General features: G+C 36.6%; 2 protein-coding genes across 3 annotated transcripts in view; one reads left to right on the top strand and one right to left on the bottom strand.

Annotated features, from left to right (window-relative positions):
- ppef1 (protein phosphatase, EF-hand calcium binding domain 1) overlaps positions 1-5,597 on the bottom strand; it is a 14,012-nt gene extending 8,415 nt beyond the window's left edge. The window contains exons 1-5 of one of the 2 annotated variants that reach the window (XM_015401342.1): positions 5,424-5,597; positions 4,275-4,368; positions 3,158-3,190; positions 1,527-1,654; positions 1,373-1,433 (exon numbers count right to left, since the gene is read on the bottom strand). In XM_015401342.1, the coding sequence (XP_015256828.1) occupies positions 1,373-1,433; positions 1,527-1,654; positions 3,158-3,190; positions 4,275-4,329 (277 nt within the window). In that variant the 5' untranslated portion in view covers positions 4,330-4,368; positions 5,424-5,597. Of the gene's footprint in view, positions 1-1,372; positions 1,434-1,526; positions 1,655-3,157; positions 3,191-4,274; positions 4,412-5,423 lie in introns of both variants that reach the window. The other variant, XM_015401341.1, reaches the window with a different exon arrangement.
- A 2,786-nt stretch (positions 5,598-8,383) lies between these two features.
- Positions 8,384-14,738, top strand: LOC107102153 (retinoschisin-like). The gene is made up of 6 exons (XM_015401344.1): positions 8,384-8,478; positions 8,754-8,779; positions 8,943-9,066; positions 10,842-10,983; positions 12,223-12,418; positions 13,981-14,738. The coding sequence occupies exons 1-6, from the start codon at positions 8,424-8,426 to the stop codon at positions 14,131-14,133; spliced, it is 696 nt and encodes a 231-aa protein (XP_015256830.1). The 5' UTR covers positions 8,384-8,423; the 3' UTR covers positions 14,134-14,738.
- The last annotated feature ends 279 nt before the right edge of the window (positions 14,739-15,017 follow it).

The raw sequence follows: 15,017 nt of genomic DNA on the forward strand, positions 1-15,017 counted from the left end.
CTGGCTATAATCAACAGAAGCTAATTTCAAATAATTTAGATGCCTTTTCTGTGTCAGATTTTGTAAAGACAGATTTCAATAATCAAGAGAAGGCTTTTAGGGGTGTTCTGATTCGATACAAAAAAAAAAAAAAAAAGATATTTGAACAACTCAGCCTGGATCTAAAAATCCCAGATAGATTGCTGATAGAAGCAGTGACATTACTTGATCACTTGATCATGCCTTTTCAAACATTCTACACTATAAAAGGGAGTAATATCAGATAATTATAGGTATGGGTCAATACTCAAAGCTGCAATGTCTGCATCATACTGGCAATAGCTTCTCCGGGACATCCTCAATAGCTATCAGTACAGGGTCACATTTAGCTAGAGAATATAAAGTAAATTTAAGTTACAGTAAAAGGATATTTGTAATTTTAATAATTTCTACAAAATTGTAGGGCAAATTTTGTCACAAGATTCACAAAATGCATTAAGATTTTTGGTCTGAAGTGTTTTAAAATCATATTGAATCTGATTAGAAACGTTTTCCTAAAAAAATATCCCTAACATAGGGTTTAATTTGCAGAATGTAATTTAAAATAGTTTATAGCCACTTTTTCTTTTTCAGCTCTATGTGGCACGAGGGCATCGAGATATGCTAATAAAAAATAATAGCCTCTAATATATGCAAGGAAAAAGCAGACATCTACCTACAGACCTCCTTTGTAGGTGCATTGTCTGCCGCCCATTAAATGCCCTTTGTTCTACCCTTGGTCTCTCACTCACAAACAAAAAACACAGATGTCTGCAGCACACACCAATAACCCTCCCTGCACACTGGCTGAATTTAAAATGCATGAAAGACCGTGTTCAGCAGAGAATCAGCCAGAAGGATGAGGTACGGATTAGCTTGTCGAAGAAGGGTATTGCTTTTCAGCCGGATGAGTGGTGCAATACACACCTAAACAGTTGAAAAAGCTACACACCGACACACAGGCCGTGTAACGTTCATGGCTGTTACTAAGCAACAGGGCATTAACTGGGCTTTCCTATTTAGACCAAAACATGGTTGTTTAACAAAAATGGTGCTCATTACAAGAAATTATATTTCATTTTCTACAACTTAACCCAAGTTGATTACAACAAATACTAAAATATCACCTCTCACTGAGCTCTGGAGTAGTTTTGAAAACCAGATAATACTTAATTTAAAAAAAAACATGCTTGAATAAAGACACAAATAAGAGGGCAAAATGGAAACCTTAACATATTTATATAATAAAATAAGTATAATATAAATATATATTGCTCAAACCATAACACACAAGGGCAGAATCTTACAATTACTGAAACCAATACATTTAAACGTCAGCAGTATCGTGTCTCACCAGGTCCGTTTCCATTAAGCTGAGTGAAGTTGTCCAGCATGTATGTGAAGAAACTGGACAGCTAGAGAATTTAAGACAAAAAGCACACATGATGTCATGGACACATGGCGACCTCTAAAAGAGCAGCAGTTAGAAATGTCTGCAACACAAAAACCTGTAGCTGGTCCTGTTCTCCAGCGTACTCGATGGACTGGAAAATGTTCCAGGTGTACCTCCGCCTTATCTCCAGTCTGGCCATGTAGCGCCGGTACCACCGCTGAATTAAAACAGCTGCCTTCATTGCTGCAGTAAAAAATCATTTTATCACTTTATTGACTGAGAAGTGAAATAACATGTTGCAGATGTTATATATTGTTTCACTAAAGTATGTGATCTTCAAGTGTTTTTAACATTTATATTATAAAGGGACTATATAAATTAACACAATAGGTATTAAATTCCAACCCTAGACCCTGTGCTTTGCAAAAACAATGATGAAATCCTCTTAAACTTTTTTGGTCACATATAGAGATTAAACTGTAATGTATTTTATCATAATTACATATTATAGGCAGAGGTGAAAGGAAAATTAAACATGGTTTCAATAATAAGTAAATATATAAATCTGTAAGTCTTGACAAGATCGTTAACTAGAATATTTACTAAGATGTCTCTCTGCTGCAGCACGATTTATATTTTAAAAAATTACTTTATGATCTCACAATAGAGAAAATGCATTTACCCCATCCGTTTGGGGAGCAGTGGGGAGCACTGTGCAGCGCCCAGGGAGCAGTCTGGGGTTAACGTTCTTGCTCAGAGACCCAGAGTGGCAGTCTGTGGGAGTGGGTTTCAAACTCACAACCTCAGGATTCCAAGCTCTATGCTCTAACCACTGGGCCGCTACACCCACATAAATGGGAGTGGAGTCATTCAATCATTGAAATGATTGAATGACCCCTCTGTAACCATAAAGTGCTGAAAGAAGCCTGTTAACCATTCATAAAAAAAAGTCAAGTGTGTCGCAGCACAACTGAAAACACAAACAAAAGTGACACTTAAAAACCAGAATTGAGAATTACTGATTAAAACCATTTTATTGAAGTCCAGACTGATTAGGACCATTGTCCTGCTGAACAACAAACCTGAGTTCATGTCTGAGGTCTTCCCAGCCTCTAAAATCTTTTACATATTGTCCTATTTTTTAGTGTTGCACCGATACCGATACCAGTATCGGACGGGGCCCCGATACTGCCCTAAAATGATGGTATCGGTATCGGCGAGTACCAACAAATAGGGCACCAATACCATTTTGAGAGCCATAAGTTTATTCAACTATTGTCACCCACTCCTGGTAGGCAATAAAAAGTTCTACTGGATTCACTTTGTATTAGATTTTTTCCTGCTTCACAAAGGTAGGTAAGCTTGACAAAGCCATGATGGCAATAAATCTGCATTATTATGGTATCGGTATCGGCCGATACTGCACAGCCAGGTATCGGGTATCCGTATCGGGGCCAAAAAATGGCATCGGCGCAACACTACTATTTTTATCTCCATACGTTTTGACCATTACATCTGATTAGTTTTTTCTGTTTTTGCAGATAAGATCCCCAGAGCATAACACTCCCACCACCGTGCCCCTGTGTAGAATGAAACCATGTAATATTTTCCTTCTCCTTGCAACTTTGTATTTATCTTTGAAATAAAAACAGATAAACACAAAGAAAGAGTGCAAGGTTCAATATGTATGCATTTACATATAAAGGTGCACAGTCCGCAAAGAATCAGGGCTAAAAAGAATCTTACTCAGAGCCGGGCTGGGACTTTTCACGGCTTCATCTGTGAGAGAAAATACAGCAAGAGAAGCTGGTAATTGAATAAAATCATGAGCAATCACAGACACACATGAAGACTCACAGACAGACAAACAAAATGGGAACGATAACAAGACACAAGGGAGGTCACGGGCAACAGTGGGACTGGAAAAAAAATCGGAACAAATTAAACAATCTTTTGGGAGTAACAACACTCATTAAACAAGACAAGCTGTGAAGACAAGTCAGGAACACAAAGCAATGACAATGATGAGCAAAATACACTGAGTTAATAACTAAATAAAATGCTGTTTATAAGGTTAAACAGAAAAAAACCCCAATAAAAATCCATAGGTAAGGAAGAAATTTAGTTTTTTTGTTTTATTCCAAAAGACAACAAATGGATATAGTGTATCAATAACCTATCAAAAATAACTGTGCTGGACCATCTTTACATAATGTTGTTTAACAACACTCTATAATATTCTACATGGCTTTTAGTGTCCATTTTTAACATGCAACTTGTATTCATTCATTCTTAAGTTCATAATTTCACTTGAAATGCTTAATTAAATTATATGCATTTACTCACACCAAAATCTTTTACCTATCATTGTTGTAAAACAATTCCCTTCCTGGAATTGATCCAATTTCCTGTCATGAAATGTTTTATCGCTACCCTTTCTCCCTGAAATTGCCTAGAAGACTAATTTTTGTCTTTATGAGAAGAATTCAGGAAAAGTCTGCATGGCTGATGTATTCAATCAGCTTCATTTTACTTTACAAGATCCATGTTATTTCTAAGGGTTTTTTTTTTTTCCCTGTGTCTTTAATGCAAATATAAAAACAAAATGTTGATTTTGTTTTATTAGTTTAGATAGAAACTTTAGCAGGTTAAAGTTCATGTCCACATGGTCAATCAGTTCTGTGTTTAGTACTTTACTTGCATCCTGTGTGTAATTTCTTTATTGCAACCAAACCAAACTTTAGTTTTTAAATATGCTCTTCTTTCATGATGGACCAATTCATACTGGCTTGTTCAACTTTTTATTTTTTATTTTTTTGCCCACACTGAACACAAAAAGACAAGATATGAAATACAATTTTACCCGTTTCTGGTGTCTCTCTATGTGTTACAGCGGTAGCAGAGGTGCCACATCCCATGATGGTCAGCAGGAAGGTCCCAGGGTCACATATTCACTTCTTCCAAGCATAAAGGGGTTATATATACTTTGGATGGCAGCATCTAACCAAGGACATTATTAACTCAGACTTTTTCACCTTTTTCATCCTATGTAAAAAGCCTGCCAAAATCTGTTGCATAATATTAACTGTATTTGGTTAAAAAAGGTACGGAAGAAGATAAGGGTCACTGAAAAAAATTGTTAAAAATTTAACTGATTTTAAAATTTTATTTCAGTATGAGAAAAACGTTTTCTCAGAATTCTGACTTTTTTCTCAGAATTTCGACTTTAATCTCAGAATTCTGACAGCTAACAAACATGTTAGCATCAAGCTGTTGCCATGTCTGTTTAAGACTAAACCAGCTCTCTTTCCCTTCCTATCCCCTTCTGCCCTTCCATTAATTAAATAGCATTTTTGTGTTAATTAGCATCACGTAAAAAGTCGCCTAATTCCAACATTTTCCACCAATGTGTTACTGGCCCTCCCAAACAACTCACATCTTTGTCAGTGAAGCTGAGTGCTCCAACATCTCTTCCTTCATGGTGCCAATCTACATTAAGATCCAAAATTATGAGATTAAAGTCAGAATTCTGAGAAAAAAAAGTCAGAATTCTGAGATTAAAGAAAGAATTCTGAGGAAAAAAAGTCACAATTCTGAGAAAAAAGTCACAATTCTGGGATTAAAGTCAATTCTGAGATAAAAGACAGAATTGTGAGAAAAAAAGTCAATTCTGACAAAAAAGTCACAATTCTGAGATTAAAGTCACAATTCTGACTTTATTCTTATATTATACTAAAATAACATTTTAAAATCAGTTAACTTTTCAGTGGCCTTAATCATCTTCCGTAAAAAGGGGATAGAAATGTTTACTTTTTTCTTACTGGGCCACATCTTTACAAAATCTTGGCAACGCCTCAGATTTACGGATGAAATTAAGCGTGTAAATAATCGACGCTTGGTACGCTTCAGAAAAAGACAACAGAAAAGGTCTCTACGGAAATATTTGCATATCACTTCTTTGATTTTATACAACCTCGTTTCGCTTCCAGTTGTTGAGTTCATTTAATCTTACCATAAGCTTAAATCCTCTTGATCCTCTACGATGGGAGCGCATCATTTCATGCGTAAAAATAATGCGCGTCTAGTCTACATGAGAAAGTCCAGTTATCGGTCTTCTTCAAATTTTGGGGTTGCATGTTCAGATGAAATAAAACATTTTCCAGGAGTCGCTGCGGATTAAAAAGGAGGTGCGGTCTGCATGGCCAGAGCTCAGGGCTGGAGGATGAGGCGGAAACAGCAGCAGGTTTTAACAATAAAAGCTCCTCATGTTGCTCCATATTTTAAAGGCATTGAACTCGCAAATCTGGGTCAAAATAACCTTAATTATTGCACTTAATGGAGAGCAGTTTCATCCAAATTAAAAACATGATAAATCAATGAATGTTGCTATGGTTATAAAACCTAAGTTTGACTTAAACTAAAATGACAAAAAATAAAGCAGATAAATGTTTAACCTAACCTAAATTAATCAGAGATTAAAGATTTAATTACCTTTGAGTTAAGCTATGTAATACAGATAAGGGCAATGGTTTATTAGATTTGTTTGACACTGTACTCTCAAATCAGTGTGAAATATAAATGAACAATTTATGCTGCATAATTTAAAGGAATGCAATGAGATTGGTATATTGATAATCATGTTACTGTTTAAATGTTAAGTTAATATTTTTCTGATTCTGGAGCTATATCAGCTGGACTGCTCCAATAATCATTTATAGATGTTTGCGTGTAGTCCTGCTCCTCCATCCTCCAACTTTGGAACTCACCTGCCTGTGTGTTTTTCCTGGGCACGGCCACCTGTGGAGCTAGTCAAGTTACCCTTTGCATATCTGCTTCCATGCCCTCAAACCCAGAGGGCTGCTCATACCTAGTCTGGTTGTACTAGAGTTTTCTACCTGTTAAAGGTAGAAACTTTTTCCTTCTCCACTGCCATGACATGCATGCTCGGTGTGAAAGATTACAAGTCTCATTCGTCTCTCCAGATCAGGGGTTTCCCCTCAAAGTTGCAAATTAACGTCACCCACTGTTTTCAGGGCACGGCCTAGACAACCAGTTTATGAAATGACATGCAAATAAAAAGGTCACTGGTCAAATTAGGGAGGGAGCAGAAAAAGTTTCTCATGTTCTTATTCATTGCATTATTTAACACATTCTCCAATGGGTTAAGCCCATTCCACAGATCTTGCTAAAAAGATTGGACTGTACATTTTGACAACTCAGGTTTCTTTGCATCCTTCATAGTTCCACATCTACCTCAGATCTTTTACAAAATTAGCATTACAAACATTTCTAGGATTAGCTTGAAAGATAAAGTGGAAGTAGAGTTTATTTCAAAACCCCTGCATTTTTGTTCAAAACAATTCACAACCGAAGTTAGTTGGCACAATTGCAAAGATCCTGAGTTCCCCAACTTGTCATGAGGGCCGTTATCTTGCTGCCTTTAACACACCCAAATAGAAATGGTTGCTCATTACCAGCCCTCTGCAGAGAAACAACTTCAGCCATTTGATTCATGGATGTTGAAGAGATGGATCTACAGTAAGAGTAACAAGATAACTCACCCCAGTACTAGTCATACAGCCAGATACTGTAAGGTCACATTTTGTGCTAAATGATTTGTCATAGATTTAGTTGATCTGCCTAAACATACACAATCCTCACTTATTTGCACTCTAGTTGGCAACAATTTGGACCATTATTTTAAAAGTTGATGCATCACATACCTGAATGGCAAGGCGGAAGCAGTAATTTAAAATACTTTTATTAATACATTTAAAACAGGGATTAGAGAGAGTCCAGTCCTTCATGCAGCGGCTCTTGAATGAATCCTCCTTTGTACAAGTGTTACAGCAGCATCAATCTCCTGCGAAGTGACGATTCCTAGTCTGTTCCTCTTTGACAGCCGAAACGCCTCTGAGCTCACCAGTCTAAGCAGTAGTGGTCTGGGGAACCGAAGCTGCCGACTGGCCAGGAAATCTAGATACTTTGCCCCTGCAGGATGAGTCTTTTGGGGGGGAAATGTGTGAAAGACAAAAAGTTCAACAACAAAAAAAAGTTAGCCTGAGGAGTTTAAAAAAATGGTCTGTAAATGTAAAAACAGAAAAAAAAAAACTGACCTCTTTATGCATTTTGTAGATGAAATTCGAGTAAACCCGGACCCTCTTTTTTTCTGCAGGAATCCTGTGAGCTGTTCTAACAGGTGCCTTCATTTTACTCTCTTCAGTTAAAAAAAGAAAAGGTCTCAGACTAAAAGAAAACAAAGGAATTGGCAGTGCCCTTTTATGCAGCTATGACTGCGCTGGTGCTCTAAAGGAGGTTTTTAATCAACACAAATTGACTACAGCTTTGCTTAATCAGCTTCAATTACTTTTACCTACCTGGCTGTAAAGCCCACAGTGGGGGGTTAAGGTGCTCAGCAGGATAGAAAAACTGGCTCAAATAAAAACAGAAAAATGTGATCACATTGTTTAGAGCTTAGTTTGGCTTTATGATAGAATATATATATATATATATATATATATATATATATATATATATATATATATATATATATATATATATATATATATATTGTTTGTGTGTCTTTATGATTGTTAATACAGACAGTGATCTGCCAATCACAGAACAGCAAGTCAATGCATTAAGGCATGTATATTTGAAGAAGGCACATCATAGAGTTCATCCTGACCCTCCAGCCCTGTTTACTCTCTCTTTCCAACCAACAAATGCCACATACACATACACACATTTCATTGTTTTATTTCAATGCTCGTTTCTTCCATGTGTTTGTTGGATTTCTGAACTGACCCTTCCAACTTCCCAATAACTTCTAGGGATTTTTAAGCCACTGATGGCCCTAATGGTGGTATGTTTCCAGCTGTAGGAGGGGCTTTATCAGATAAGGATGGCATTAGGTGAGGCCATTAGCATCCCGTGGATTACTGTAATCCACTCTCTTGTCCCGCTGCTCACTCATTTGTGGGTCCAGTCTGGTGTGGAAGCAGGTTGGAAGATGGCGCTCAACATGCGGGGTTCTTTGATGGCTCTGCTTCTTCTAGGAACTGACGGTACGTTTCAGTAACATCTAGTCAATGTTTTCTCAGCTTCTGAGCTCACAACTTACACCTAAAGTTTTAGACCCTTAATTCAAGACTTTTTTCGAATGGTTTGAAAGTTTCATTTCTATTTTTAGTTTATTTGCTTTGTTTCAATTTTCTAATTCCAGTTTGTTTAACGGATTTTCTATAACTTGAGAAGACATTTGTCAATTTCCTTAACATGTTTTTGTTCTTTGTTTCCATCTGTCTCCTCTGCTCTTTTTTCTGACCATCTGGTTGGACAGTGCTCATCAGTATTCATGCTCAAGAGGTAATGAAACCCCTCAGCTCTACAAAAATATTAAAAATTATATCATTGCAAAAATTTTCAAGTGTACCAAATAGTTTTTTACCTTATAAATATTTAAAAAAAACCTTGATTGTTATGTTTTTAAAATGTAGTTGCTTTTGTTTCATACATATCCTTAAACCAGACCAGTTTTTCCGAGGCATCGACCAGCAAGTCCTGCAAATGTGGCTGTGATGGAGGCGAATCTCCAACAGAGTTTTCCATCATGGGGTCTGGCTCTATGGTGAGAGGAGTGGATTGCATGCCAGGTAATTATCTCAGTATAGATCATCATATATCTATTCTCCTTTCTGTAACGCAGTCTAATTCTTTCTTTAAAAAAGTAAAATTTTTAGTTAAGATGGACTCTAGCTTGTTTTATGAAAGCTAATAGTGGATTTTTTTCAAAAGGGGCACAAGATGTTATTTTTATGCCAAATTGGGCAAACCAGGAAAAACTCAGGCTTAGTTTTTAATCAAACCTGGATGACCAGATTCAGCTTTTCCAAAACAGAAACTATTCACAATGATGCCGTTTATTACTCTTAAAGCAATTATCTGCTATTAAAAAGAACGTCAAGGTGTAATCTTCTGAAAATTGAACTTTTGTGTTGAAAGTGGGCAAAAATTCAGCATTAAAACCTCAGATTTCCACAAATGAATCAATATATTTGTTCACATGCAAGCTCTGACATTTAGAGAGACAATCAGTTGGGCAGGACAGCATTAGAGTCCAGATTTGACACCACGGGGTGGACATGCTTCACTGAGTATCCTCTGAGACGATGATTTAGACGGAGCCTTGAACAGAAGAGAGGAGAATGAACAGGAAAAACAGTCATAAGAGTATCCCATGAGATCTTGATCTAAGGTTCAACTTCAGATTAAATCCAGGTGAAGTCGGTTTCAGCTCCTATGCAAATTTTCAGACACCAGGGAAGAACCCTAGTAATGACAGCCACAATGACCCTGATCAGTTTTAAATCCTGCCAGAATCGTAGAAGAGATGAACGATAATTACAAATAATACAAGTGAATAACCGAGTGTCATCTAAGCTTCAAATAGCATGCAAACGGGTGACAGACTAAAGACACATAAGTTCAGCAGATTATCATTACTTCAGACGATGAACCAACTCCTATCACACGAACCCGTTATTAGTAAACCAAGGACTTGGCGTTGATGAATGACGAGCCTGAAGTCGATATTTTGCTCCAACCCGTTTCTCACCTACAGGCGCTTCTATTATTGTAACCATCTGAACATCCAGAATTTAGCAAAGGAGGATGACAGAGAAATTTGTATTATTGTTATGCAAATGCTTATCCCCTGACTCACTCAGAAGCGGCTGTTAACGTTGTAATGCTGGGATTACAATAGATGGATCCCTTCCCAGGACCTTCCAGGACGGTCTAAAAACAAAAGTAAACAGAGAAGCAGGCAGATACTTTCACCACAGGTCTTGTTTATATATACCAGCAGTCCATTTTCACCTCCATCTTTTAACCCACTGATCTATTTTTTGTGAATTTCCTTCATCCAGCTTTTAGAGAATGGAAACCCCATGCAGTAATATGGGAGCAAAATAGAGCCCTGGAGAGTGGATTGCCATCTGTTTGCCTGACGTCCTAATGGACATCACTGATCTTTGTCTGTGAAAATGATAATCTGTTGGCTTTTAGGTTGAAATATAGTATTATAGTACTGAATTTCCTTTTGGGGATTAATAAAGTAATATTGAATTGAATTGAACTGAATTGAATATGGGTCATATTGAGGCTTCAAACAGTCGGGGGGCCTTTGGTGCTAAAGACTGTTAGGATATCAGCAGGGGTTAGGGCAAAATGGAGGGGATAGAGACTAAAAATCCAAAGAGGCTTTTATGATGACCATTTGCTGCTCAGATTTCAATGGCTTGTGTTCATTTTCTCTTTATGTTGGGTTTAAATTTTAAGATACATCATTTCACTCCAGGGAGGTCTTTTAGGACAAATGGATAAAATGAAAGACAAGATTGAATAGTGAACCTGACTTTACCCACAGAGTGTCCGTATCATCGGCCTCTGGGATTTGAGGCAGGATCTGTGAGTGCAGACCAAGTCACCTGCTCCAACCAGGATCAGTACACCGGCTGGTTCTCCTCATGGCTCCCAAGCAATGCCAGGCTCAACAGCCAAGGTTTCGGGTAGGTCAAAATAACCACGTTAAAATTTTAAGATTTGTTTTATCTAACATAAACAGTACAAACCTGCAGATTGTAATTATAAAAAGGCTTTTTGGATTTACTCAGGCTATTTGATTGTGTTTATATGGGGATAAATAAATACATTTCACATCACCTGTAGCTGCCTTGATCATCCCTAGAAGAGCATTTACTAATATAATAATGAGGACAGGTTAGCAGGCTCAAAGCTTTCAGATGGCTGCCCGACAGAAACTTCTGTAAAGCCACCTGCTGCCTCTTCTTTTGTTCTCTTTCTATGTTTTTTCCACACCTGAAAGCATCTTCAATATTAAACCCGCTCCTTCTTACTAGCTAACTATCCCGCTTAGTCCTGACTCCGTCCTTACTTCCCATCATCCGGAACTGACCGTGATGTTATTTATTGTTTTGTCCCTCTCTCTGGGCCCCCCACGCCAATCTGGCCCTAAGAACATGCCTAGTTTGCCTTTGCATTAATCCGGGTCAGACTGATAGTGAAACTGTTGATATTAAGAATCTGATATAAATGCTGATGAAGATAGTCAGTCATCCAGGTCATAGTCGTTCCAATAAAATAAAGGTACGAACCACTGGACTTTGTTTTCCAAACTTGGAAAACAAAGTCCAGTGGTTTGTTTTTAACTTTTTCTTCTTTTTATCTGATGCAAAGTTCCACAAAATTTCTTCCCCTTTCTTTACCATATTGTGTTATTAATATATATATATATATACAATAGCATTTGAACAGCTTTTCTTTTTTTGTCTACTGAAAACAAAAGGATCAAAAACAGAAGGTTACCATTGGATAATTACATATAGTTGGAGGTTATGAAATTGAAAGGTGCAGAAACAACAGAAAACCTCAAAATCACATATATCATATATTCACATATATGAGGTATCTCTGTTTAACTTAGTTTAGTAAACGCATCATTAGACTTTGTAGGGAGCCCCAATGGTTTAGTAGTTTACATCTCTGACCTGGGTTTGAATCCTGGTTGTTTTAGGAAGTGCTTTCGGTGTAAAAAGGTGCCATCTCTGTGAGCAAGTCAACGGAAGTAGCTGAAAGGACACAAACACATCATTAGACATGGTGCAGTTTAGCTTTGTTATTATTAAGCTCATAGCATCTATCATGGCATCTATCACATGAGAGCATGACAGTTATAGTTTTTTTGGATTTTTGTTTTCCAAAAGTCATATTTCTGTTTCTCTTCCAAGGTGTGCATGGCTTTCCAAATTCCAGGACAACAGTCAGTGGCTCCAGATCGACCTGCAGGAGGTGATGGTTGTCTCAGGCATCCTCTCCCAGGGCCGCTGTGATGCTGACGAGTGGGTCACCAAGTACAGTGTTCAGTACCGCACAGACGAGAAGCTCAACTGGATTTATTACAAAGATCAAACTGGAAACAACAGGGTCAGTGGAGCTCAACAAGGGGCCGGTGGGAAGTCTAAGCAACATCTGTGTGATAATCAAACTAAAAGTTCATGTTTTAGGGAAACAGTTTGGGGAAAAAAATGACATTCGTCACTATTTGAAATGTGACAGAATAGAAAATTAAGATAATCTCTTATAGTTGTAAATATTTCTAAAACATAAAATAGCAGGTGACAAACTCACTATTTCCAGTGAGTATTTTATAAAATTTTAAACATTTCTGCAACAATTCAATTCTGAATTTATTATTTTAAGTTTACAACTCTCAAAAATCAAATACAGCTACATTTGAATTAACATTACCTTACCCTCCAGCTGTATTTAGATTTATAGTGAGATTTTGTTTGACGACATCTTTAAATCTGAGAGAAAACCTCTCAAGGAAGCTTAAGATTAGGGTAATGGTAGAGAGGACTTCCAGCCGCAGAGCTGGAACTCATCACTGATGCAAACTCCTCAAACTACCTGCGGAGATATTTAGCAGCTAGAAGAAGCGTGTCATTGCTGCAAAATTAAGAAAAGATTAGGTCACAGATTATTGAGAATAATATAAACCATATTTGACACTACATTTTTACTCCTCCTTTAACATTGTTATATTATCTCTAAAAGATGCCAGAAAATTTAAACTTTTTGTTGACTTAGAAAAAGTTTTTATAAAAACCTGCTAGAAGTATTAGTAATTATATTCATTTATTTGTTATTTATTTAACTGTAAAAACAAACACATTAAGCAAAATAAAAAAAATAAAAAAAATCCTAAGCAGAGTATAAAAAGAGCTTACTACCAAACTCAGAAACATCCTTTTTCATATTCAGCTGTAATTATAATAGGAATAAAAGTTGTTTTAAAGAACTGTTTTTGATATTTTATAATCAATAATATTGACCTTAAAACAAAATATCATAATGCAAAAAGTTTTGAAAATGTAAATTCATCGTCAGAGTGTTGACACAAATGTGTATTCTGTTTTGCATCTTATGATTAATATAAGCTATCTACTCTTTTATAAATAGTTTAGGTTGGGATAATTTTTCTCAAATGAACAGCTAAATTACGATGGCTGGTCATACACTGCAAAACATCTAAAAATAAGTAGAAATTTCTTAAAATAAGTGTACTCACTTCTAATTTGAGTAGGTAAATAAGAGGATATGCCAATGGAATTTAATTAGGATAATTAGATATTATGTACTTGAAATTAAACAAGTTGTTTTTCTTGTGTCAAATGTAAATTGTCTTATTCCATTGGTATAGGTTCTCACTTTCCTGCTTAATTCAAGAAAAAAAATCTCTTTATTTTTAAAAAATTTGACTTAATTAGATTTCAGTTTTTTTGCAGTGTACCTGTGACAGTTTTGAGCTTTCTGACAAGCCATTAGCTTTCCATGGCTCAGAAGATGTATTATTATTTAGATATTTGATATGATATGACATCTCTCTATGAAAGCTAGGGAGGCTATAACTGATGGTAATGAGACCTTCACTTAAGAAAAAAGGAAGTATCCCTTTAATCACGGCATCTTCTGTTTTTCTTCAGGTTTTTTATGGAAACTCTGACCGCTCTTCATCCGTCCAGAACCTCCTGCGGCCACCCATTGTTGCACGTTACATCCGCATTCTCCCTCTGGGATGGCACACTCGCATTGCTCTGCGCCTGGAATTGCTGCTGTGCATGAAGAAATGCATGTGAACCCTGAAACCCTCTGAAGCATTGTCCCAAACCCTGTGTGGTGTTTGATCATGTATTCTTCCCCTGAATAGCAAATCGACCCAGAAATATTCACAACCCCGAGCGCTGTTACATCCAACATGCTTCCATGAAAACAGCTCTGTTTGATATGTATGATAAGCTTTCATTCAGCCCGCTCCACATTGTCTCCCACTGGGCCTCTATTTTCAAGAGTTCTCAATTGGTGGCTCAGTTTGCAGTGAAATGGCATAAATTCAAAGCAATAATTAGTGGTTGAGCAGAAGAGGCAGCGTTGCTATGAGCGCTTTGTTGCCACAGGTTTTTGCTGTTATGTGACAAGTTTTTCCAGCCTCACTGAACTAGACAGACATTACATTAAAAATTGACTCATATTATGATTTACATTTATAGGTGTCACATAAATGCAACAAACAATAGAACTATCTTTTTAACAACAACTTTTCTGAAGTTAGAGCCAGTCTGATGTTATTTTATTCCCTGTAAAAGTCAGAAGCAACAGGTATCCTCATGCATTGCTATTGTCTTTAATTAGAGACAGTTAATATGTTTTAAAAATAATTATGATCTTTCATATGTCACATGAATCTCAGGGTAGCAAATTTTTTTTTTGTTCTTTATTTTTTAACTCTTTTGTTTTTCATATTATTCTAAGAGGAATTTTCTAATACATGGGTCATACCAAGAACCCACTTTACTCCCTGTTTCACTTAGCAAAACTGCCTAGGATAGGAGGAGGGGGTGCAACACGTAACAATTATCAGTAGGAAACTATGTTCACTTTTGAATATTTGTAAAGAAGAAATGCAATAATTGTTTTGGAAGAGAGATCTTAGGTGTTAAAAAAAAGGTTATTTACAAAAACT

This window comes from Cyprinodon variegatus, unplaced genomic scaffold (assembly GCF_000732505.1).
Source record: "Cyprinodon variegatus isolate N-32 unplaced genomic scaffold, C_variegatus-1.0 Scaffold1211, whole genome shotgun sequence".
NCBI lineage: Eukaryota > Metazoa > Chordata > Actinopteri > Cyprinodontiformes > Cyprinodontidae > Cyprinodon > Cyprinodon variegatus.

Coding starts and splice junctions, on each gene's coding strand:
- LOC107102153 (XM_015401344.1), top strand. CDS start 8,424: ATGGCGCTCAACATGCGGGGTTCTTTGATGGCTCTGCTTCTTCTAGGA. Junction 8,780..8,942: donor TCAGTATTCATGCTCAAGAG/GTAATGAAACCC, acceptor TCCTTAAACCAG/ACCAGTTTTTCCGAGGCATC. Junction 12,419..13,980: donor ATCAAACTGGAAACAACAGG/GTCAGTGGAGCT, acceptor GTTTTTCTTCAG/GTTTTTTATGGAAACTCTGA.